At 41.7% G+C, this 25558-nt stretch overlaps 1 protein-coding gene across 1 annotated transcript in view; it reads right to left on the bottom strand.

The window, feature by feature from the left end:
• Positions 1-1039: 1039 nt before the first annotated feature.
• LOC126457026 (coagulation factor IX-like) overlaps positions 1040-25558 on the bottom strand; it is a 225304-nt gene continuing 200785 nt past the window's right edge. The window contains exons 4-5 of the mRNA XM_050093008.1: positions 17845-17981; positions 1040-1300 (exon numbers count right to left, since the gene is read on the bottom strand). Coding sequence (XP_049948965.1) covers positions 1199-1300; positions 17845-17981 — 239 coding nt within the window. The 3' untranslated portion in view covers positions 1040-1198. The remainder of the gene's footprint in view (positions 1301-17844; positions 17982-25558) is intronic.

Genomic DNA, 25558 nt, shown 5'->3' with positions numbered 1-25558 from the left:
AAACACACACACCCATGCCCGAGGGAGGACTCGAACCTCCGATGGGGGGAGCCGCGCGAACCGTGACAAGGCGACATTGACCACGGCTTCCTCCCCCGCGGCGTATCCAACAAAAATAAATACCATAAATACTTTTAAAGACATGTTAATATGTCACGTATTATATTCTGGGCCCAATATTGGTGAGGTGCAAGTAATTTTCTAAGCGTTACGGACGTAGGAATATCGTTATGATTGTGAAAAAAAAATTGCCAGAAGAAAACTTAGCTTTGGGATGTTGAGATCGTGTGATGGAACCTTTATTGTTAATGATATAAATAAATAACTTTGAGAAATCAAACATTTGATTCAAAGACGGGATTTTTTTAATTTTTTTGCTTCCACAAGTGAGTCTCTTGGAATATTGATGTTAAGTATAGAAAGAGTTCTGTAAAATTGTTGCAGAGTTCAAAGACTAGCAAGTAGCAACTGACCATCAGTATAGGGAGCCGGGAGAGATGGTATTTACTGGAATTTAAGACTGAATTATCATACGAATTCAGAAGGGGTTAAAGTTTACGCAGAACTGCGATTTGATGCAAAAAATTTTGAGGAGATGTAACCATTTCATAGAGAAAACATTCGTCTGATCCATTGTAGAATGTTGGTTGTCGCTTACTCTCCAAACTTGGTAGAACTGACATAAGAAGTAAGGTAAAGGAAGACAGTAATTTATTTCCTATAGACGGCATAAATGTTAGAGGCGGATCACTAGCTTGAATTGGACAAAGGTGATTAAGGAAATCGACCATTCCCTTTTTAGAGAAAAAACTCTGCTTTTGGGTTAAGCATTTAGGGAAATCACGTAAATATAAAATCTGCATGGCTGGATAGAGGTTTGCACCTCATTCATCGCGAAAGAGATCTGACGTCGTAAGTACAGCGCCACGTCTACATGTGGAACACCACATTGCATTTGTTTAGATTTCACGACGCAGTGGAATTTTCTATTTGGTTTGACACAACGTTGCTGTACTGTAGTATCACATTTTCTGCACATGAATAGCTTCGAGAAACGTCAGAAGCATTTATACGATAGAATTTACGTTCATCCCAGTGCTGTATTATCTCTCTCCGTCGCCCTCTCCCTTATGTGTTGGCTCCTTTCACTCTTCTAGCATCTCGTCGGTGCCATACTACGTAGCATGCACAGTGAAACTCACTTGAGTACGTAATAATTTCGATGTGGAATTTGCTCAACCACTCTTCGTTTCTGCTGTGCTGGTTCAGGGACGTTTCGGTTCACGACCCCGGCGATGGCCTGAAAAACATAGTAAAGTTACTAAATAGAAATACCCAAAGAAATATTAACATTGTTTTGCGCAGAAAACTCTAAAATTATCTTTCTTCTCCTTAAAGGGATTTAGATTTGCTGAAGGATAGGCGAAAAATCTAGTTTTTGTTCAAAACAAAATTTGAGTGAGTGAGGTAATAAACGAATGTATCGATGTTTGCATAAATGCATTGTCAATAATTGCTGACAAAAATAATCGGACTTGCGCAGGGAACCAAGATAGATGATGGCAAGAGGAGAGACCAAAACAATGTCACCGACGGTGAGACACTTACTTGACAGTCACATGGCTAATGGTAACGTTTCTCAAACAGCAATAAAGTTACGCTGAGATATCAATGAAGACGCTGACAGATATTAATCAGAGATGTAGTGATCTCAAGTGACCGGTGGAAAACTTCATTACTTTGCAGTTAATAACTGCACTCATCGTCACTGCTGACGCATACAACACGTTACATGAGTATGTACGAATAATGAGTCTGTATTGAACTGTGTGTGTTACTAGTATCTGAAACTAGAAACATGAGTCGATAGGCAGTTAGAACGGAAAGGAGTGCATCTGTAAGCTAGATTATCCTCTCTGCCTATTAGATCATGCCATATAAGCATGACGTTATGATTATGGGAGGTATCGTTGACATCCGAAGATAAAAGAGAGGGCCTCGTACTGATCCCTGTGGTACTCCTCAGAGATATCGCTTCCAAAACAACGTTTGGTTTCCCACTGTTTCCTGTTCCTTATAACAATCGAATCACTTAAACACATGGTATGGAAAATGAAATTCCAAAGCTGACAGGACAAAGCCTTCAATAAGTGTAAATGTCTCTCTTAGCTGTGCAGTTGTTTATAGCTTGCTCTCTGTCGTCTGTTACCATAACTGCTCTGGTTTTCAGACTAGGATCCTAATTAAAGCGCGGCTGATAATTGCCATTGATATTTCAGTTCACGAACAAAGTTACTTTAGATAACATTGTATTAGGTATAGGATATCAAGTACCAAGCATCAATTTGTAATGAAGTTCAGTACCATTTTGTGACGTATTCTTAATAAATTTCAATGGTTCTTTCTTACTGTGTTTCCACATTTCTGTTTCAGCGTGTCCTAAGCGTACAATGGCAACCTCAACTGAACTGTAAATGTTCTGTTGTACCATGGGTATCTGAGTTGGTTTAGTAGTAGCACTCAGTTATTACAATAGCATTTTTTCATTAGTGTTTCTTGCGGTATTGTTTCATCTCGATGTACTGGTTGGACCTAAAGTCGAGGTGCAATTATCAGTATTTATTTTACAAAACTATAGAACGTACACATTTGTGGTGTGTGACAAATGAAAGTGGAAGTCATCAAGTTTGTCATCGGCAGTATGCTAGATTTTCCATGAACCACGGCGCTCTTCAGTTAGTGATCAGTGTCAGAGCTGCGTAACACGCGTCCTCACGAAGCCCTTCCAAATCCACTCGACGGGCATCTCTTGAATTAGGGATTCCTAGAGCCCAGAATGCAAAAAAAAAAAGGTCCAAATGTGTGTGAAATCTTATGGGACTTAACTGCCAAGGTCATCAGTCCATCGGTCCCTAACCTTACACACTACTTAACCTAAATTATCCTAAGGCCAAACACACACACCCATGCCCGAGGGAGGACTCGAACCTCCTCCGGGACCAGCCTCACAGTCCATTACTGCGGCGCCTTACACCGCTCGGCTAATCCCGCGTGGCCCAAAATGCAAAGAATGCCACACAAGACTACACCTGCATGCACATAAGGTCCAGATAAGTCACACGTTACAACTAGATGATGGTACCAGTCGAGCATCTTTTGCGACTGAGATATTGGCTTGAATCAACAGCAGAAAACAGTATCTTCAAAGAATTTGTTTTTCAGACGAGGCTACATTCCATATATATGGTTAAGTTAACAAGTTCAGTGTGAGGATATGGGGTTCGGAAAGACCACACGTTATACATTACCCTGCAATGGATGCATAGTGCGGTTAAATGTACAACAGAATCATTAGCCCTTCCTTTTTTGTAGAGAAGTTGCTAACAGCTAATATCTATCTGGATACTCTAGAACAGTTTGTGGAACTGAGGGACTTGAAGCTTGATGTAATTTTTCAACAAGATGGTGCACCACCGCATTGGTGATTGCATGTTAGTAATTTTCTTAGCGAAACATTTCCTGACAGATGATTTGGGCGTGATGGTCTCACTGCTTGGCCTGCTACACCACCGGAGATGACGCCTTTAGATTACTTTTTGTGCAACTAAGTGTAGGACGGGGTTTGTGCAACATTAATACCTGATCTGGATGCTTTAAGAAGAAGGATAACAGGTGGTGTTGCTGGTGTACATAAGGAACTTTGTGGACTTTTGGCCGTTATCAAATCAACCTATAGAACAAAGTGTACGTGTTACAATTAACATACAGAATACATAAGGTCAGTCAAAGTACAAGTACGTTTGACAAGACGATTACACATCACGTAAGACCCACGATAACACCATGATGTATGTACGCTGGTCACATTGCTTGTATGAGTATCTAAATGCAATTTACTATTTTCTCACGACAGTCCAGTGTTGCGTGCAGCAAAACAGTGTTACGTGAGCATAGAACATCATTAGGTAAACTGAGGTAGTGAGCGCTGAAGGGAGTGCGGTATGCGAGGGTTTTTTGTTTTGTTTTACAAAACTACAAAATAGCGGTTACATACAACATTAAGTTATATTTGTTTTAGGTTGACGTTAAAATACACACAATAAAAGACGCAGACACGAAAGAAATCTTGTGAACACGTGCGCATCACATCTCAAAGCACTGCCAGTGACCAGTCAACATAACACAAAACATATTGTAGCGTACATAATGATACACAGTTCTAATATCCTGTCGAAAAAACAGAAATATATAAGTCACAAAAGACAGCATGTACAAAAATAATTTTACGACCACTTCCTCGTTATACATTGTAGCGCCACCAGTGGCCAATTAATACAACAATAAATGTAACTAACTAATATCATGATACACAGTCCAATTTCTTTGATCAGATAAGCTACAATGTCTAAGATCACTTAAGCAAGAGCATAATAAAGCTCCATTATATTTTTTTTACTAAAAATAGAACATTTCAATGCTTGGAATAACATACGAACCTAAATTAAAGACCTATTAGAAAGCATTTACTACATCACATATTGCATTATAGTAATAAAACGTATAAAACCATGTTTTCAAAGTCCATTTTCAGCGACCAGAACCATCGCACTAGTAGTACCTTACTAATAACCTTACAACCACTGTAAAAACAGAACAGGCCAAACGACATATTAGAAACGTACAAAGAATGCCTTGGAATCCACTCACAGCAACTAGATCCCTCTCATTGGTGACACAGACTGTTGTGCAACGTAAACAATGAAAGTGATCAAGCCAATTATCGTCTTCTGAGGATATACCAGAACCTTCACGTGTAAAACTTAACACCATCATGGGGAAGGGGAGAGGGGAATGGAATAGTGGCACGTGACAGGATACAGGGGGTAGGGAGACGGAAGGGGCGGGGGAGGCGTTTTGGCGTGGAGGAGAGGGGGGGGCGGGGAGGGGGAAGAGAAGGTATGAATACTAAGTGAAGTAATCTTCAATCGTATATATACAATTTAAAAAATCGATACATCAAAGGATTAATCTAATTATTGTAAACACTGGTATCTGATTGATGGTTATCCTAAATTAGATCATATACAGCAACATATAAAGACAATCCTCATATAATAATTACTTTATTGTTTTTCTCTTTTCACTTCTTGATTAAACTACATAAACTAAGCGTATAAAACAACTTATTGGCAAATTTTATGCATAGATGAACATGCTCCCAAAGACCTGCCCAGGCCTTTACATAGTTAACCAACGTCGATGTTTCATTTACAAGTAAAGCATCATAACGGAATACGAATGTAGCAGAATTGTAAGCATGATGTTATATCCTATTATGAGTATTAATTTAGGTTTGTATGGAAGCGTATGCACTGCAATATTTTTATTGTCGGTAAAAGATATAACGGACCTTTGTTACGCTCTTGCTTAGGTGATCTTGGACAACTTAGCTGACATGATTAAATAATTTGGACTGCGCTTCATCACGTACATTTCATTAATTTATTTTTATAAAAATTGGCCACTGTCGGCGCTACGAAATGATGCGGAAGCGTTCGTAAATGTTTTTTTTTGTACACTCTACCTTTTATTTTCTGTCTTGGATATTTTAGTCTTTTATGCAAAAATTTGAATTGTGTACCATTATGTACGCTACAGTATCTTTTGTATTATACTAACTGCCCCCTGGCAATGCTATGAGGCGTGACTCGTGTGTTCCCAAGATTTTTTTTGTACATGCATCTTCTATACTGTGACAGTGTTTCTAACATCAAGCTAAAATGGATATTATTTATGGTTACAGGTAACTGTTAGTTTGTAATTTTATAAATAAAACAAACAGCCCTATGGCGCACTAGCTTCAGCGCCCCCTCCCTCAGTTTACTTAACGATGTTTAGAGCTCCCGTAACACTGTTTAGTTGCACGCTGCAGTGGATTGTCGTATCCATATAGCACCAGGTGGTTATAATTAAACTGTTGCTACTCACAGAGGTCCAGTGTGAGATGTGTGGGATGTAATTATCGTATGGCAGTGAAACTTTGTAGCTATTCTGATGCCTTAATGCGGAACCGATTTACGTTGGAAAGAAATTAGTTCGAATTCTGGCTACAATGTGCTTACGTTGCGCTATGAATGCAAGAAAGACGTGTAACAATGTTTCCATATGTAATGTATCAGGAACTGGATGTGAACTGAAATGGTAAAACAAGTGGGAAAGGCATAATGTTGATTTCATTATAAACTGGTACTTACACACTTTGTTCAGTATTAGCGCCAGAGACGGTGACAAGATGCTAGGTCCGTAAAACAACGTAATCAACAGTTACTCGAAGCAGTTCCGGTGGAAACCGAGCAACATGTTGTTGTATACCGGCCTTCAAATCGGATAGAGACCGAAAGTGTCGCTCGTACACGCTATCTTTTAGATACCCCAGAGCCAAAAGTCATACGGATTCAGATCGGGTGACCTTGCAGACCATGCACCTGGAAAACTTTTGCGGATAGTATGTTCGTGGAAGACTCCATTAAGCAGATATTTCACTGGGTGAGTGACATTATATGTTGCCCATTCTTGAATGGAAACAGTGGTTTCCACATAGTTGCACTCTTCCAAATCAGAAAAAATGGCTCTGAGCACTATGCGACTTAACTTCTGAGGTCATCACTTTTGCGGATAGTATGTTCGTGGAAGACTCCCTTAAGCAGATATTTTACTGGGTGAGTGACATTACATGTTGCCCATTCTTGAATGGAAACAGTGGTTTCCACATAGTTGCACTCTTCCAAATCAGAAAAAAATGGCTCTGAGCACTATGCGACTTAACTTCTGAGGTCATCAGTCGCCTAGAACTTAGAACTAATTAAACCTAACTAACCTAAGGACATCACCACATCCATGCCCGAGGCAGGATTCGAACCTGCGACCGTAGCGGCCGCTCGGTTCCAGACTGCAGCGCCTAGAACCGCACGGCCACTCTGGCCGGCTCCAAATCAGAAATCACATGCTGCACATGGAGGTGTCGATAACATGCAGACGTCAGCGTACACCTGACGTGCCATCTGGGCGTATTCTCTTCAAAGAAGAGTGGACCGATAAAAAAAGTGCTTGTGAATCCATACTAAACAGTCACATATGGTGAGTGCAATGACACTTTGCTTTCCTCTTCCAGGAGCCACACCAAGTCCATCTGTATTTTGGAATTTCATTATCGTCTTCTTTAAACCATTTAACGGCATCGGGATTCTCTTCAGACCTTGCAGTCGGTGACACTCTCTCAGTGCAGCTCTCGAATTGCTACCCTTCACGTAAAACACTTTCACTAACAGCGCATGATCTCCCTTCTCAATAGTCATGCTGTTCATTCGTGTAGTGGTTTTGTCAAATGACACCGTGGATGACGCCATACAAGCAGTGTACAGCTCCAGATTTGCAGCTGGTGGCCGAAACTGAACTAATTTTTTTTCCGTGGTAATTAGCGCATTAGCATACCTACCAAGTCTCGATGGCATACGATAATTACAGCTCACACTGTACCTGACTGAGTAGCTGCACTTCAATTATAACTACCGGTATTTTGTACTTAGCTACTGATATAAGCAATGTGGCCAGCGTGCAGACATCATGGTGTTATGGTTGGACTTGTGTGGTATGTAACCATCTTGTCAAACGTACTTGTTCTCTGATTGAGCTTAACAAGAACTCAGGCACAAATACACTCACAAACAGAAACTTTAACAGTAATGGGATATTTTCCGCACGCTTATTTCCTCTATTCATTCATGATACTGTCGCTAGTTGGTGACGTGTTACCGCATTCTAGTGAATTCTTGCAGTTACTTGACACTGGTTTGTTTCACGCTTTTCCTACCTCACATTTAGTGAAGTCCGACTGATCCTATGATTTCCCACACTTTTCGAAATGTCTGAGAATAATAATCAGTTAATTGAACTTTTATCCTCACATGTATCGATTATCGTATTTTGAAATCAGGACCACATGATTTTCAGTGTTATTTGTAGGTGTTTCCGAAAAATAATATTTTCGAGAAAAGAATGTGACGATGCGCGGAAGTCTTTTTCGACACAGCTGAACGATAAACATTGCTTGCGATAATTGCCCATGCATCGCGTTTCACTGCCGAGGAAATGTAATCATCATTAATAAATATTGCTCTATTTCGAAATCCCTGGTAGGAGCAGAAGTCTTGCAAGCCACCCATGATGATTTAACATCACAGTAATATTTCTGGGGGGAAAAAGAAAAGCTCAAGGCAGAATTATCAAAATATTACTGTTTAAAGAAACACAGACTCGAACAATGAGCTTTTCTTTATTTTAATTTTAAGCTCTTAAATGCTTTCTCTTTTTTGTATTAATTTCTCTGCTTTATAAGCAGAAACGCTGTCAAGCCACTTTCTAAAAAAATTATTGTGGTACTATACAGGGTGTTACAAAAAGGTACGGCCAAACTTTCAGGAAACATTCCTCAGACACAAATAAAGAAAAATTGTTATGTGGAGATGTGTCCGGAAACGCTTAATTTCCATGTTAAAGCTCATTTTAGTGGCTTCACTCCAACGTGATCAGATTGTAAATTTTCACAATCAACATGTGTGGGCTGACGAGAATCCGCACGCAATTGTGCAATCACGTCATCAACACAGATTTTCTGTGAACGTTTGGGCAGGCATTGTTGGTGATGTCTTGATTGGGCCCCATGTTCTTCCACCTACGCTCAATGGAGCACGTTATCATGATTTCATACGGGATGCTCTACCTGTGCTGCTAGAACATGTGCCTTTACAAGTACGACACAACATTTGGTTCATACACGATGGAGCTCCTGCACATTTCAGTCGAAGTGTTCGTACGCTACTCAACAACAGATTCGGTGACCGATGGATTGGTAGAGGCGGACCAATTCCATGGCTTCCACGCTCTCCTGACCTCAACCCTCTTGATTTATGGGAGCATTTGAAAGCTCTTGTCTACGCAACGCCGGTACCAAATGTAGAGACTCTTCGTGCTCGTATTGTGGACGGCTGTGATACAATACGCCATTCTCCAGGGCTGCATCAGCGCATCAGCGATTCCATGCGACGGAGGGTGGATGCATGTATCCTCGCTAACGGAGGACATTTTGAACATTTCCTGTAACGAAGTGTTTGAAGTCACGCTGGTACGTTCTGTTGCTGTGAATTTCCATTCCGTGATTAATGTAATATGAAGAGAAGTAATAAAATGAGCTCTAACATGGAAAGTAAGCGTTTCCGGACACATGTCCACATAACATATTTTCTTTCTCTGTGTGTGAGGAATGTTTCCTGAAAGTTTGGCCGTACCTTTTTGTAACACCCTGTATAACCCACGTGTACTATTGGGAATGGCTATAAATACGACCTGATAATTGCACGGTAATCGATGATATCAAATAAAATCGCCTTTTACAGTATTCGTATGTTCCACGGTGACTGGAACACACATCGGTCTGCCGTATGCTTCCTGTGTCAGCGTACAAGAACAGTTCTGTATAGAATCTCATTACTGGGCATTATTTTCCCGATGCCATTAGAGCAATGAACATGAATTCCACCTGAACTTTATGTCCTTCCTTCGTCTGATTTTAGAATCGTTGCACATGTATTCTGGGGACAATTGATTTGCGTGAGGCGTCTCTCAGTCTGTTTCGCCCTCCAGCCTCTCACTCCGATATATCATCCAGCAAATTGTGTCGAACAGTATCCCTTTAGTCGCTTCCCACCCCCGAATGGGACCTCCCGGCCAACAATGCCATATGATCATTTCCATTTCCCATGCCATTATATCTGCACATTTTCGTGATTCGAGGGATATCATAATTTTACATGTGGAGTTTTTCTGTGATGTGCCATATTTTTTTCCCTAGCTAAGTTCTGTTTGTTCTATGTCGTTCTTCTCATCACTCCTTCTCCACAACTTTCCTTACACAGCTTTTTAGATAATCTCAGACGTCTTCTTTCCCGTATTCAATATTCAAAACGTTCAGATGTGTGTGAGTTCTTAAGGGACAAAACTGCTGAGGTCATCGGTTCCTAGACCTACACACTACTGAGTCTAACTTAAACTAACCTATGCTAAGAACGATACACACACCCATGCCCGAGGGAGGACTCGAACCTCCGAGGGGGGGGGGGGGGGGCACACTCTTCAAGCCTCACAACCGCTCTGTTTGGTTTGCTTACAACTTTCTTAAAACAGCATAATTCGTTTCAGTTTTTTTCTTTTGTTCTTTTCTTTTTTTTTGACTCTTCAACCTTCTGATTGGATTGATTCGGCCCGCCACAAATTCCTCTGCTGTGAAAACTTCTTTATCTCAGAGAAACACTTGCAACCTACATTCTCAATTATTTGCTGTCTTCCTCTACAGTTTTTACCGTCTACATCTCCATCTACTACTATGGAAGTTACTCCGTGATGTCTCAACAGAATGTCCCTTCTTCTTGTCAGTGTCTTCAGTATATTCCTTTCCTCGCCGATTGTCCTGAGATCCTCCTCATTTTTTATCTAATCAGACCACCTAATTTTCGACATTCTTCTGTAACTGCACATCTCAAATAGTTCGATTCTCTTCGTTTCTGTTTTTCCAACAGTCCGTGACTCACTACCATGCAATGCTGTGCTCTAAACGTACATTCTCAGAAATTTCTTCCTCAAATTAAGGCGAATGTTTGATGCCAGTAGACTTCTCATGACCAGAAATGCTTCCTTTTCCAGTGATAGTCTCCTTTTTATGTCCTCCTTACTCCGACAGTCATGCGTTATTTTTCTGCGTAGTTAGTAGAATTCGTTAACTTCATCTACTTTGTGACCATTAATCTTGATGTTAAGTTTCTAGTTGTTCTCATTTCTGCTACTTCTCATTATTTTCGTCTTTCTTCGATTTACTCTCAATCCATATTCTCTACTCAGTAGACTGCTTAGTCCATTTAGCAGCTCCTGCAATTATTCTTCACTTTCACTGAGGATAAATGTGTCTTCAGCGAATCTTATCATTGATCCTTTCACCTTAATTTTAGTCCCACCCTTGACCCTTCTTTTGTAATCGTCATTACTTCTTGATGTATATACTGAACAGTGGCGATGACAGACTACATCCCTGTCTTACACTCTTTTTAATTCGAGCACTTCGTTCTTCATCTCCCATTCTTATTGTTCGCTGTTGGTTCTAATACATTTTGTGTATAACCCCGCTTTTCCTATAATTTACACACTAGTTTTCTCAGTAATTCGAACTTACTGCACCATTTTACGCTGTCGAACGCTTTTTCCAGTCGACAAATCCTATGAACGTGTCTTGATTTTTCTTTAGTCTTGCTTCCATTGTCAACCGCAACGTCATATGATCCTCAGTTTTTACTATTCCTATGTATACTGCTCTTGTCCGCAACTTGGATGCATGAGTGATAAGGTAATTGTGCGATAATTCTCGCATTTATCAGCTGCAGTCTTCAGAAATTATGTGGATGATGTTTTTCCGAAAGTCAGATGGTATATCGCCAGACTCATACATTCTACACACCAACGTGTATAGTCGTTTTGTTGCCACTTCCCCCAACGATTTTAGAAATTCTGATGCAATGTTATCTATCCCGTCAGTCTTAAAAATCTTCCAAAGCTCTTATAAATTCTGATTCTAATACTGGATCCCCTGTCTCCTCGCTATCGACTGCTGTTTCTTCTGTCACGTCATGAGACACGTCTTCCCTCTCATAGAGGTCTTCAGTGTTCCCTTTCCACCTACCCACTCTCTCCATTGTATTTCACCGTGGAATTCCCAGTGAACTTTTAATGTTACTGTCCTTGCTTTTAATTTCGTCCCAGGTAGTTTTCACTTTCCTATATGCTGAATCAGTCCTTCCGTCAATCAATTATTTTTCGATATCTTCACATTTTTCCTGCAGCCATTTCACCTTAGCTTCCCTGCGCTTCCTATTTATTGCATTCCTAAGTGACTTGTGTATCCCCAATTCCGAATTTACCTGAACATTTTTGTACTTTCTTCTCTCGTCGATCAGCTGAAGTTTTTCTTGTGTTACCTATGGTTTCTTCGCAGTTACCTCCTTTGTACTTAAGTTTTTCTTTCCAATTTGTGTGACAGCCCTTTTTAGAGATTTTCATTCCTCCTCAATTGATCTGCCTACTGAGCTATTCCTTATTGCGGTATCCATAATCTTAGAGAATTTCAAGCCTGCCTTTATTACTTCCGTATGCCACTTCTTTGCGCATTGATTGTTCCTGACTAGTCTTTTAAAATTGAGCCTACTCTTCATCACTACCGAATTGTGGTCTGAGTCTATATCTAATCATAGCTACGACTTACAATCCAGTATCTGTTTCTGGAATCTCTGCCTGACCCTGATGTAATCTAATCGAAATATTCCCTTACCTCCCGGCTTTTTCCAAGTATACCCCCTCCTCTTCTGATTCTTGAATAGAGTATTTCTAGCTGAAATTTATTGCAAAACTCAATTAGACATTTTGCTCTCTCATTCCTAGTGCAATGCTCGTATTCTCCCTTAACCCTTTCTTCTCCTACTTCTGCTCCACCGCTGATGACCTCGACGTTGAGCGCCCGTAAGCCCCAACACACACACAAACACACACTTCTCCTCCACCCGCATTCAAATTCCCAATGACTATTAGATTTTCATCTTCATCTACGTGCTGAACTACCCGTTCAATATCTTCATATCCTTTCTCTGTCTCTTCGTTTTCGGCTTGCAGCGTCGGCATGTATACCTTAACTATTGTTGTCATTGTTGGTTTGCATTTAATTCTGATAAGAAAAACACTGTCACTGAACTGTTCACAGCAACTTTTCTATTCATAACGAACCCTGCTCCCGTTATACCATATTCTGCTGCTGTTGATATTACTCTATACCAATCTGACCAGAAATCCTTATCTTCTTTGCATTTCACTTCATTGAGCCTTACCATTTCCCTTTTCAAATTTTCTAGTTTGGTCACCTTCCCCTTGGCAGCCCCCTCCCGGAGGTACGAATGGAGGACTAATCCGCAGTCTTTTTCCAATAGAGAGAGAATCAAGACACGTTTCCAATTACAGGCTATATGTTCTACATCTATATCTACATGGTTACTCTGCAATTCACACTTAAGTGCCTGGCATACTACATTTTCATACTACTTCTCCACCATTCCACTCTCGAATGGCGCATGGGAGAAGGAACATCTAAATCTTTCCGTTCGAGCTCTGATTTCTCTTATTTTATTATGATGATCATTTCTCCCTACGTAGATGGGTGTCAAAAAATATTTACGCATTCGGAAGAGAAAGTTAGTGATTGAAATTTCGTAAATAGATCTCGCCGCAAAGAAAACCCCCTTTGTTTCAGTGACTGCTACCCGAAATCGCGTGTTCTGTGGATACACATTATGTGTCTTTATTGCAGTGGTTTCCACTGCCTTCTGCATCCTTATGCCGTTAATCATTGCTGATACTTCCTTCTTTAGGGGCAGTTTCCCAGCCCAAGAGCAAGAGAGTGCCCTGAACTTCTGTGGGCTCCTCCGCCCTCTATGACAAGGCTGTCGGCAGAATGAGGTTGACTTCTTATCCTGAAAGTCTTCGGCCGCTATTGCAAATGATTTACATTCAAAATTTGAGGGGTGTCGGGGTTCGAACCCAGGACCGAGAAAGATTTGATTGGCAATCAAAGACGCTACTCCTACTCCACGGGACTAGAAACTACGCACAACCTACTTCCAATCTTGGAATTACTATAGATTTCAAGACTTAAAACCTGAATTTTTTCTTTTACTGCTATAAAAACACATGCAAAATTTATAGATTTATAATTCTAGCGTCTGTCACTTACTTAGAAGAAAAAAATAGAAATCATGTTTTTTGGTTTCCTGCTCACCGCACAGCACTGGCAGTATATATGTAATTAACTTGTATTGTAAAGGCACAATCTTCCTTCTCTGTGTCTATGAAGTTGTGTTCTCCTGGTTCAGCAACAAGTGCTAATGACGATTCCTAGTTTTGAGTCAGACGCAATCACTTCCACAATCATGTATTTCATTAGCAAGCGACAGCGCACCGATCGTGACATTAGTTGAGCGATGTCATGCTAATTATCACTCCTGTTACCATAAAGCAGTCTTATACTAGACTGTGTAGGGCGAAAAGGAGAAGTGGGTGATGCGAGGTGCGTCCAGATGCCTGTCGGTGACAGGCCGCTTATCTGCTTCTCAAACGCTTCTGGCTGTCGTAAACTATTACAGACAATATTTCTTCTTTAGTGAACCTTCAGAGATTAAAGAATGAAGATCACTCGAAGTTTTTCCTTCTTTGTGTAGTACATGGTGCAGAACGCCATAAATCGGTGAAGAATGTACACTACTGGCCATTAAAATTACTACACCACGACGTTGACGTGCTACAGACGCGAAATTTAACCGACAGGAAGAAGATGCTGTGATATGCAAATGATTAGCTTTTCAGAGCGTTCACACAAGGTTGGCGCCGGTGGCGACACCTACAAACTGCTGACATGAGGAAAGTTTCCAACCGATTTCTCATACACAAACAGTAGTTGACCGGTGTTGCCTGGTGAAACGTTGTTGTGATGCCTCGTGTAAGGAAGAGAAATGCGTACCATCACGTTTCCGACTTTGATAAAGGTCGGATTGTAGCCTATCGCGATTGCGGTTTATCGTATCGCGACATTGCTGCTCGCGTTGGTCGAGATCCAATGGCTGTTAGCAGAATATGGAATCGGTTGGTTCAGGAGGGTAATACGGAACGCCGTGCTGGATCCCAACGGCCTCGTATCACTAGCAGTCGAGATGACAGGCATCTTATCCGCATGACTATAACGCATCGTGAAGCCACGTCTCGATCCCGGAGTCAACAGATGGGGACGTTTGCAAGATAACCATCTGCACGAACAGATCGATGACGTTTGCAGCAGTATGGACTATCAGCTCGGAGACCATGGCTGCGGTTACCCTTGACGCTGCATCACAGACAGGAGTGCCTGCGATGGTGTACTCAACGACGAACCTGGGTGCACGAATGGCAAAACGTCATTTTTTCGGATGAATCAAAGTTCTGAAACTTCCTGGCAGATTAAAACTGTGTGCCCGACCGACACTCGAACTCGGGACCTTTGCCTCTCGCGGGCAAGTGCTCTACCATCTGAGCTACCGAAGCACGACTCACGCCCGGTACTCACAGCTTTACTTCTGCCAGTATCTCGTCTCCTACCTTCCAAACTTTACAGAAGGTCTCCTGCGAACCTTGCAGAACTAGCACTCCTGAAAGAAAGGGTACTGCGGAGACATGGCTTAGCCACAGCCTGGGGGATGTGGCTAAGCTGTGAGTAGCGGGCGTGAGTCGTGCTTCGGTAGCTCATATGGTAGAGCACTTGCCCGCGAAAGACAAAGGTCCCGAGTTCGAGTCTCGGTCGGAGACACAGTTTTAATTTGCCAGGAAGTTTCATATCAGCGCACACTCCGCTGCAGAGTGAAAATCTCATTCTGAATCCAAGTTGTGTTTACAGCATCATGATGGTCGCATCCGTGTTTGGCGACATCGCGGTGAACGCAATTGGAAGCGTGTATTCGTCATCGCCATACTGGCGTATCACACGGCGTGATGGTATGGGGTGCCATTGGTCTCGGCCACCTCTTGCTCGCATTGACGGCACTTTGAACAGTGGACGTTACATTTCAGATGTGTTACGACCCGTGGCTCTACCCTTCATTCGATCCCTGCGAAACCCTACATTTCAGCAGGATAATGCACGACAACATGTTGCAGGTACTGTACGGGCCATTCTGGATACAGAAAATGTTCGACTTCTGCCCTGGCCAGATCTCTCACCAATTGAAAACGTCTGGTCAATGGTGGCCGAGCAACTGGCTCGTCACAATACGCCAGTCACTACTCTTGATGAACCATGGTATCGTGTTGGAATTGGCAGCAGGACGCGACCGGGATGTGACGCAAGATCTGATGGCCGAGAAAAGTCTCAAAGTAAGGCGCCAGCGTTCAGGAAGATTACTTATCTTTATTCTCCACACTGAAGCAGGTACCGTCTGTTGCTCTCATAGCAAGTAGCTACGTAATTAAGTTCACAATACAATTCACAAATCCACAGTGCAATCCAAATCGTAACTAAGTTCTAAGCACAAGGTTGTCATATAAGATCTATACAGTAACACTTCGATATTAACACAGCTAGCGAGCAAGAGCGAGTGGCCGTGCGAAAGGTCCGTGCTCCAGTTGTATTTTGTGGCCGTAGAGGGAGCTGCAGGCAAGAACTATTGAAAGGCGCGACGTCTTCAGCCGGAGATAACGCCATGAACCTCCGGCGGCCGCGACGTGAAGCTGAGGCCGACCACCGCGCATGTGCGGCCGGGCTGAGCGGCGGCAGGGCGCGCGTGATTCGGTTAGGTCCGCGGACATAGCAAGTTCACTTCGAGGTAATTCATGATCTTCGAACACAATATATGTTCCACAATCCCGCTGCATATCGACGTTAATGAGATGGGCCTGTAATTTGGTGAATTATTCGTACTACTTTTCTTGAATACTGTTGTGACCTGTGCAACTTTCCAGTCTTTGGGTACGGATCTTTCGACGAGCGAGCGGTTGTATATAATTGTTAAGTATCAAGCTATTGGATCAGCACACTCTGAAAGAAACCTAACTGGTATACTGTCTGGACCGGAAGACTTGCTTTTATTAAGTGATTTAATTTTCTTCACTACCCCGAGGATATCTGTTTCTAACTTATTCATATCGGTAGCTGTCCTTGATTCGAATTCTGAAATATTTACTTCGTCTTACTTTAGTACCGTGGATGTCATGAAGCTACCTTAGAGAGTGTTGTTTAAATGAGTTTTTCTAATCTCACGGAAAGAAACACCGTTGGGATGTCTGTTTTACGTCAGATGTATTCGAAAAGTGGGGACCATTTTCTTATATTTATATGTTGGACTTTCAGAACGAAGTTGGGTAAATACAGTACCATCATTTGGTTATTTATGAAGCCACAGAAGTCATTGATTTGTTTCGGAGGTCGTTAATCCGCGGCCAAAAGCAAACCATAATTGCGGTGAAAATCGGTTTCTTTCGTCACTTGCGAAGTGCTTGCTGTAAATCGAATTTTGTGAGTTGCTGCTGAGATTCGTGAGTTGTGTCTGCCTACTTTACGACAGTTCTAGGTGAAGGAAAGATTAGGCTTGGTGTCGATACTTTAAGAGTGGCAGAAGTAATGCGAATGACGAAGAAAGGAGTGGCATGCCTAGTATCCAGAGCAATAAAATCGTGCAACCAATGGTCTAAAAACGGTGATCTGATTTACAATTGACGACTGTTGGTCTGATAGGTTTTCTCGTGTTGGACACACCACTATGCACATGATATGCATGGGAAAGCTCAGATCACGCAAACTGTGTGCAAGGAATACCCAGAAAACGCTTACTGGTTGTCACAAAGAACAAAGACAATGTAAAGCGGAGGAGAGGTTTTGGAGTGCTAAGATGGAGATCATTTGTCGGCCCAATTTCTTACTATCAACGAAACAGTGATACTTTACACCGACGCAGATTCCAAATAACATTCGGTGCAGTAGCGTCATTCTGATTCCGAAAACCTATAACATTCAAGCAAACTGCTTACTATAGTCGAAAAAATGATGGCTACTGTTATCAAGATGGTCGTTCTTTAGAATTATGTACTAAGTTAATCACAGAAGCTTATGAGTAATTTCGAAGTGGAGCTGAAAGCTGTAATAAGAACTGGCGTATGTGGTGATCCGATTCTTGTACTCACCCAGTAGCGGCCGTGCGACTGCCTCATACAGTGCGCTGCAGTCACTATGATTTGAGACGCGATAAGCGAACCACTGCAGACAAATTGTCTGCTGTCTTTCTTAATCAACTCCAAGGATACTACGTACCGGTACCCGCCTAAAGGAAAATAGAAACAATTCTTAGGCATTGCATATATTTGTGGAACTATTGTAAAGTGAATATCTACTAGCCTAATTACTGGAAACATCACAGCGACACAAAAATTACCTATTTTTGGAGATTTTGTCTCATCCTGTATAAAAAAGAACACCATTTAAGAAAAGATGTCATACTTACTGTATATTCCGAACTACTAGGAATGCTTTAAGTAGTGATATAAAGTATTTTGGTGTATCAATACGAGGTTTGGTCGTATAAACGATACACAGGGTGTTACAAAAAGGTACGGCCAAACTTTCAGGAAACATTCCTCACACACAAATAAAGAAAAGATGTTATGTGGACATGTGTCCGGAAACGCTTAATTTCCATGTTAGAGCTCATTTTAGTTTCGTCAGTATGTACTGTGACTCGCGACTGGGGAAGACCTAGAACGACGAGGACACCTGCAATGGACGAGGCAATTCTTCGTGCAGTTGACGATAACCCTAATGTCAGCGTCAGAGAAGTTGCTGCTGTACAAGGCAACGTTGACCACGTCACTGTATGGAGAGTGAGTGCTACGGGAGAACCAGTTGTTTCCGTACCATGTACAGCGTGTGCAGGCTCTATCAGCAGCTCATTGGCCTCCACGGGTACACTTCTGCAAATGGTTCATCCAACAATGTGTCAATCCTCATTTCAATGCAAATGTTCTTTTTACGGATGAGGCTTCATTCCAACGTGATCAAATTGTAAATTTTCACAATCAACATGTGTGGGCTGACGAGAATCCGCACGCAGTTGTGCAATCACGTCATCAACACAGATTTTCTGTGAACGTTTGGACAGGCATTGTTGGTGATGTCTTGATTGGGCCCCATATTCTTCCACCTACGCTCAATGGAGCACGTTATCATGATTTCATACGGGATACTCTACCTGTGCTGCTAGAACATGTGCCTTTACAAGTACGACACAACATGTGGTTCATGCACGATGGAGCTCCTGCACATTTCAGTCGAAGTGTTCGTACGCTTCTCAACAACAGATTCGGTGACCGATGGACTGGTAGAGGCGGACCAATTCCATGGCCTCCATGCTCTCCTGACCTCAACCCCCTTGACTTTCATTTATGGGGGCATTTGAAAGCTCTTGTCTACGCAACCCCGGTACCAAATGTAGAGACTCTTCGTGCTCGTATTGTGGACGGCTGTGATACAATACGCCATTCTCCAGGGCTGCATCAGCGCATCAGGGATTCCATGCGACGGAGGGTGGATGCATGTATCCTCGCTAACGGAGGACATTTTGAACATTTCCTGTAACAAAGTGGTTGAAGTCACGCTGGTACGTTCTGTTGCTGCGTGTTTCCATTCCATGATTAATGTGATTTGAAGAGAAGTAATAAAATGAGCTCTAACATGGAAAGTAAGCGTTTCCGGACACATGTCCACATAACATATTTACTTTCTTTGTGTGAGGAATGTTTTCTGAAAGTTTGGCCGTACCTTTCTGTAACACCATGTATATTGGGCCACAACACTTGCTTATTAGTTTTATGTTAGGTAATAAACTTATATTAAAGGAAGCCTAATTTCACACAAAAAGAAAACATTATAAAGCGCGAGCGCGCGCGCGCGCGTGCGTGTGTGTGTTTGCGTGTGTTTGTTGTTACATAAGGGGCGAAGCAACTAAGTGACATCCGATGGTGACCTTCACCACTGCGCCAGGGGCTGACGTCCCCAGGCATAATGTTGATCGAATCGACGGCCGAGCATATGAGGACGATGCACAAAGCTTGATTTAATTGCTTTGTACACTGTTCTTAAACAACGTAAAATGAAAAAAGTTATGCGTATAGTAAGTTGTACTGTATTAGCCACGATGCCTTTAATATAGCAACTGATTAATTTCAATTTCTTGACGGGGAAATAATATACAATACTCTTTGCAATGAAACTGTTTAAAGAGTTGAAGCGAAAGAAATGTATTGGTGTAGTGAATTTCCTCTCCCGCTCGAAGATATTTGGAGAATTTTTTATTAAACGGATCATGATAATAACTGGAAATATAAGTGTTGAAATCGCAACTGATTACGATACTAAAAGTTGATATACAATCATCTCTATCGTTCCAGTGTAACAACTGCATGAATTTAACTATGAATTTTGTAATTTGGGAATTACAGGAACACGAAGTGAACTGATAAGGTGATCATATTGAGCATGAAATCAAAATTATAGATGTCATTTATGTAAACAGACGTGTTTTCCTTATGAGAAAGTGTTGTCGATAAGGCAACGCAGTTAGAAGTTATCTCTGACTTCCAAACATGAGTTTAGCAATAAATGTTTGGAAGTTTATGAAAAGAAGTGTCAACGTATTGCATTTTTGTGAACATTTATCCGATTTATCGAATCTAAAGAGATCGTCCAGTGTACATTGTTGGAATAATAACTCGGATTGACTGGAATATAAGTAGTTCCTGTATCAGTTAGTAATCGTACGCTAAGACGCGGTAGTTGCCAGTTATGTCTTCCGCCTGACATAATAACGAAAACAACTAACCGAAATAGACGCCGCTTTTTGGATGATAAAATTGTATTTCTTTTGCGAGTTCGTAACATGTATAGTATCTCGAGCTACTTGTGTGAATGTGCAGACATAGTTATGCGAAGTACATAAATCCCTTATGTATTCTTTGAAGTTACTTTTTCTGTGATTGCTTCTTGCTTCTTATTGACTAATGTAACTAGCGATACGAATAGCATACATCATGTAATTAATATTTATGCCGAGTAAGTCCGTATATGAGCAGACTACCTCAAATATTTATTGCCCACAGTTCGGTCGCAAAAGCGGGAAAGAACCTGCCTGAAATTCTTGGTGTGTCAGTGCCTTACGGTCTTCAGACCGGAGTAGCAAATTAAAAAAGTTGGGACGCGATACGAATCTTACGTACTCAAAGCTAACTCAAAAATATTACTGCTCATGAAAGAAGTTAAAAGAACTGTACAATTAAATTTGCAGTGTGCACGTGTAAATAATTTCCGAGAGCTCTTCTTTCTGCATTCACCGCAGTCGCCTATTGGCACATCCTTAACGGAATGACATTCGCGACTGATATCTGCAATGCTGTTATCGACTAATGACAGCGATAGTGTCATTCTGTTTCATGGGTTAGCTTCTCAGGTCTCTGCAACAGCGTCTACGATAGACAATTAAAAAAAATATTGTGGTAGTCGAGTTCTAGCAAATAGCAGTGACTTGAATCCTGGGAGTCGAGTTTCCTAATTACTACATTATCAAGACTTTTTATTTTATCATACTTGATGCCCGCTGTATAAAGAAACTTGTAAGGCGTCAGATGCTTACACTTAATTTATAGTAGCCTTGTAACTGGGGCTTCTGCGAGCAGAGTGTTAGGAGCCAGGTGGCAGCGAAGAGTAGTTCTTTCTCGGGCTCGACGTGGTTGCTTCGCTGCCCGTAGTGTACGCGGGCCAGGAGAAATAACAATAGTTCGTAGGCGCGTTAGCTGCCGGCAGCGCTACACCCTGAACAGCCAGTGCTGGTCTGCTTACCGTAGCAACCCTGAGACGGCTGATGCGTGTCGCTGGAGGCTGGTTAACATCAGGCCAGTAATTTAGTCAGTAGCAATTGATTCAGTAGCTCTACTTAGCAACTGGCAAGTAAGCAAGTGCGCCTACACACAAGATTTGGTTGGCAGACAAGCGTTGGCTGTTGTCGACTATACAGTGCAACATGATTCGGAGAGCGAGAATTATCAAGCTATACATAACAGACTGAGCCATAATAGACTGAGCCAAACTGCATTAGAGAACAGGCTAGCGGAGTTTACTGTGGACACGGAAAACATGCTTAGAGGAACAAACGTTAATGACAATTGGAGGGTCCAGCCGCAGGCCCGTGGAGTTCAGTCAGTACCAAGAACTTTACTCCATCATGGATTAGAAAGTTCTCGTACTATTCGGGAACTGTACGCTGATTAATTTGAGGGAGAAGGATCGATCCCTAAGCAATCACGCATGATTTTCTAGCAGACAACATGTAGACAATTTCAATGAATACTGAAGTAGGTTTCCAACTTCTTGCACACTTATTTTAAAGCCTAAACAATAAACATGCATGCTAAATAATGTTATACTAAATTGTCTTCAATTTATGTAATTTCCATATTCAAGTTTCTGAGACGCTCATCCAGTTTCTTGAACTATTTAACATTTGGCACAAACACTGCGTCAGTGTCTATCCCGACCGATTTTGATTCCTTCACTGTTTTCAATTCTTGGAATTGGGTGGATCTGTCAGGAATATGCAATGTGATAATTAGCTTGTTGTTCAGAATCTAAAAATAGACAATAATGCTGACCTGATGCTTTCAATTTTCTGTTTGTGACTGCGGATGGTTTGGTTCCTTTATTTTTGCACTGCTCTACATAATGAGAAGTAAACATAACCGCTGTATCGTCACTTTAATGAGCCATGTTGCTGCTGCACAAGGAACAGGTGACCCAATCTTGAGGGCGTAATGTATACAGATAACGACGCGCGCTACTAAACAGGACGTGTTCACACACGTCCAGTGGCGCGCCAGTGACATGTGATCTGCGTTGGGATAGTTACTTGATTGTCTACTATCCACCTTACTGGTTCGGGTCGAGTAAACATTAAACCAAATTTACTAAATCACTCGCCAATTAACTAAATTACTGGAATTACTGGCGTAATGTGAACCAGCCTGATAGTAGAGGCAGCGCGAGAAGATCCATGAAAACTCGCAGCGCTGATGTCATTAATCATCTACAGAGCAGTAGCAGCATGGAGACATTGCCATGTTTACAACATCGCGTTACGTTACTGGCCTGCAAAGCTACCGTGCCCAGCCCACTGCAACTGTCGCGGATCGACTTACGCCGACTCAACTGAAGGAGTTGGTTACTCGTTTGCACACTCGTATGTGCAGCCGCTGTTCTGTCACCGTGCCGCTCGCCTCTCTTACAGCGACACCTCGTGGCGATAACATACGAGGGTGAGTCAAATGAAAACCTTCAATTTGTAATAACAAATCGAAATTTCGCGCCGTTATCCCGTAAGTTGGTAAGCGTGCTACAAACAGCGCGCAGAACGGCCTGTAGGTGGCAGCATAGTGCAGATGCAAACATACCGTCGCAGTATCGGTTTAAAGGTGGTCGCCCCACTTGTGACTTGCACCATGGAAGAACAGCGCTCTGTTGTTCGGTTTTTGCGTAGTGAAGGTGTGAAACCTAATGAAATTCATCGACGAATGAAGGTACAGTACGGTGATGCATGGTTGTCGCAGCAGCAAGTCTACGAATGGAGTAGGAAGTTCGCAAATGGTGTGACTTCAGTGGAAGATGCTCCTCGTCCAGGTCAGTCACAACGAGTTGTGACTCCACAGAACATCGCAGCAGTTGAAGCCAAAGTGACGGAAAACCTCTGAGTGACACTGAATGACATTGCAGCATGTTTACAGATTAGTCATGGGTCAGCACACCACATTGTGTATGACGTGCTCCAGTTTCACAAGGTGTCTGCAAGATGGGTGCCACGGCAGCTGACTCCTGAATAGAGAGAACGACGTGTTGATGCTTGTGAAGAACTTCTTCGGCGCTTTGAACGAGAAGGTGATGGCTTATTTGCAAGAATCGTTACTGGGGACGAAACCTGGGTTCACTTCCACCAACCGGAAGCGAAGAGAGCGAGCAAGGAATGGCGCCATTCCTCACCACCAAAACCAAAGTAGTTTCGAACAGAACCATCAGCAGGGAAGGTTATGCTGACTCTCTTTTGGGGCGGAAAAGGCGTCATTTTGGAGCATTACATGCCTAGAGGGACCACTGTCACCAGTGCATCATACACAGATCTCCCAAAAAGTCATATGCGGCCTGCAATCAAATCAAAGCGACGTGGATTGCTGTCAGCAGGTGTCCTTTTGCAACGTGACAATGCAAGGCCCCACACTGCCCATACAACAGTTGCAACAATCACAGACCTGCATTTTGAGTGTCTTCCTCATCCACCATACTCACCAGACCTTGCCCCAAGTGATTTCCATATGTCTGGACCACTCAAAGACGCAATGGGAGGAAAGAAGTTCAGTTCTGATGAAGAGGTACGCCACGCAGTGCATGCGTGGTTGCGCGGACTACCAAAAGAATTTTTTTCTAAAGGAATTTATGCACTTTGTAAGCGCTGGAGGACTTGCATTGAGCGTGTGGGAGATTATGTTGAAAAGTGATACAGCATTGTACCACTTCTGCACAATAAATAATATTTTTAAAAAATACTTAAGGTTTTCTTTTGACTCATCCTCGTACTTGTACAATGTGGCAAGAATAAAACTGACCCAGGCGATATTTATAAGACTGACGCGTAAGTAATACTTGTTAATGAATCTGCTGACTGACTAACCATAAGAGCCTCTGACTAGCAATTCATTATATGAAAACCGCACATTAATAGCACTTCTGTTTCCGGAACATTTGGGGTCAAGTCTTAGGTGATTCACTCTGTACATTCTTCAATCGGATACATCGTCTGGAAAACGCGAAGACTTACAGGAAGAAAGACGAAATTAGCATTAATTATAAAATTGGATTAAATTGTAACTTGATACTATGATGTTTAGCGCTTTTGGGAAAAACTAGAAGGATAAGGGAATATAGGATGAGTGATGTAGCGGAATGTGAAGAGCAAAGGTTTGAAGAAACTGTAAGCTCGAAAGGCAGCATTGCTGAAACAAGCACTCAGGTAGTAAGTAACAGAGGTAAAACTACCGAACTTATATATGCACGAGATGTTCCAGGCTCTTAACAGCAAATTAGAAGCATCTGACAGGTGTCCTAAGATAAGGGAAACTAACGGTTCAATAAACAGTAAACTTGAAGAAATACGGAATGATATTAAGGAGAATAACAAAGCTTGTTCTAGGGCTACTAAAAGCAAAATTAGTGAAATAAGGAATGATATTGAGCAGACTAACCAAGATTCTAGCAACAGATTTGATCAAATTATGAAGGATATCAAGGTGAATGACGAAACATTTTACTGGAATATTAACAGTAAATTTGGCAAATTAGAGACTGTTATTACTGAAAAATTAGAAGAATGTGCCAGGGATAGCAACGAAAATTTTAAACAGTTAAATGGAAGTACTACTGTTTTCATGGAAGGACAGAAGTTAATGAAGAAAATATTGGTAAATAGAATGTGTAGGAATGAAAATCTTCAGGTAGAACCAGATAAAGATACCAATGAAAATGAGACACTCATGAATACTTTGTAAACTACTGTTAGTGAGTAGAGTGAACACTATTGAAAGATAGTCTCTAATGTAAATAATGAGTTAGTACCGGTTCAGCCCGCGTTATCTGTAAAAGTAGGTCCTGAAAAGAGATTTGTCGGTAATGCAAAGGAAGGGTTTGAGAAAATAAATGATGTTGAGCACGGGATCAGTGATTTTAATAACATAGACAATGAACTTTTGCTGGAAAGGTAAGTAAACAGCTAAATTCAAAGCTGAAATATAGGACTGCAGGAAATAATAATAG

This window comes from Schistocerca serialis, chromosome 1, assembly GCF_023864345.2.
Source record: "Schistocerca serialis cubense isolate TAMUIC-IGC-003099 chromosome 1, iqSchSeri2.2, whole genome shotgun sequence".
In the NCBI taxonomy this organism is placed as follows: Eukaryota; Metazoa; Arthropoda; class Insecta; order Orthoptera; family Acrididae; genus Schistocerca; species Schistocerca serialis.
This window is presented reverse-complemented; position numbering and strand designations above follow the sequence as displayed.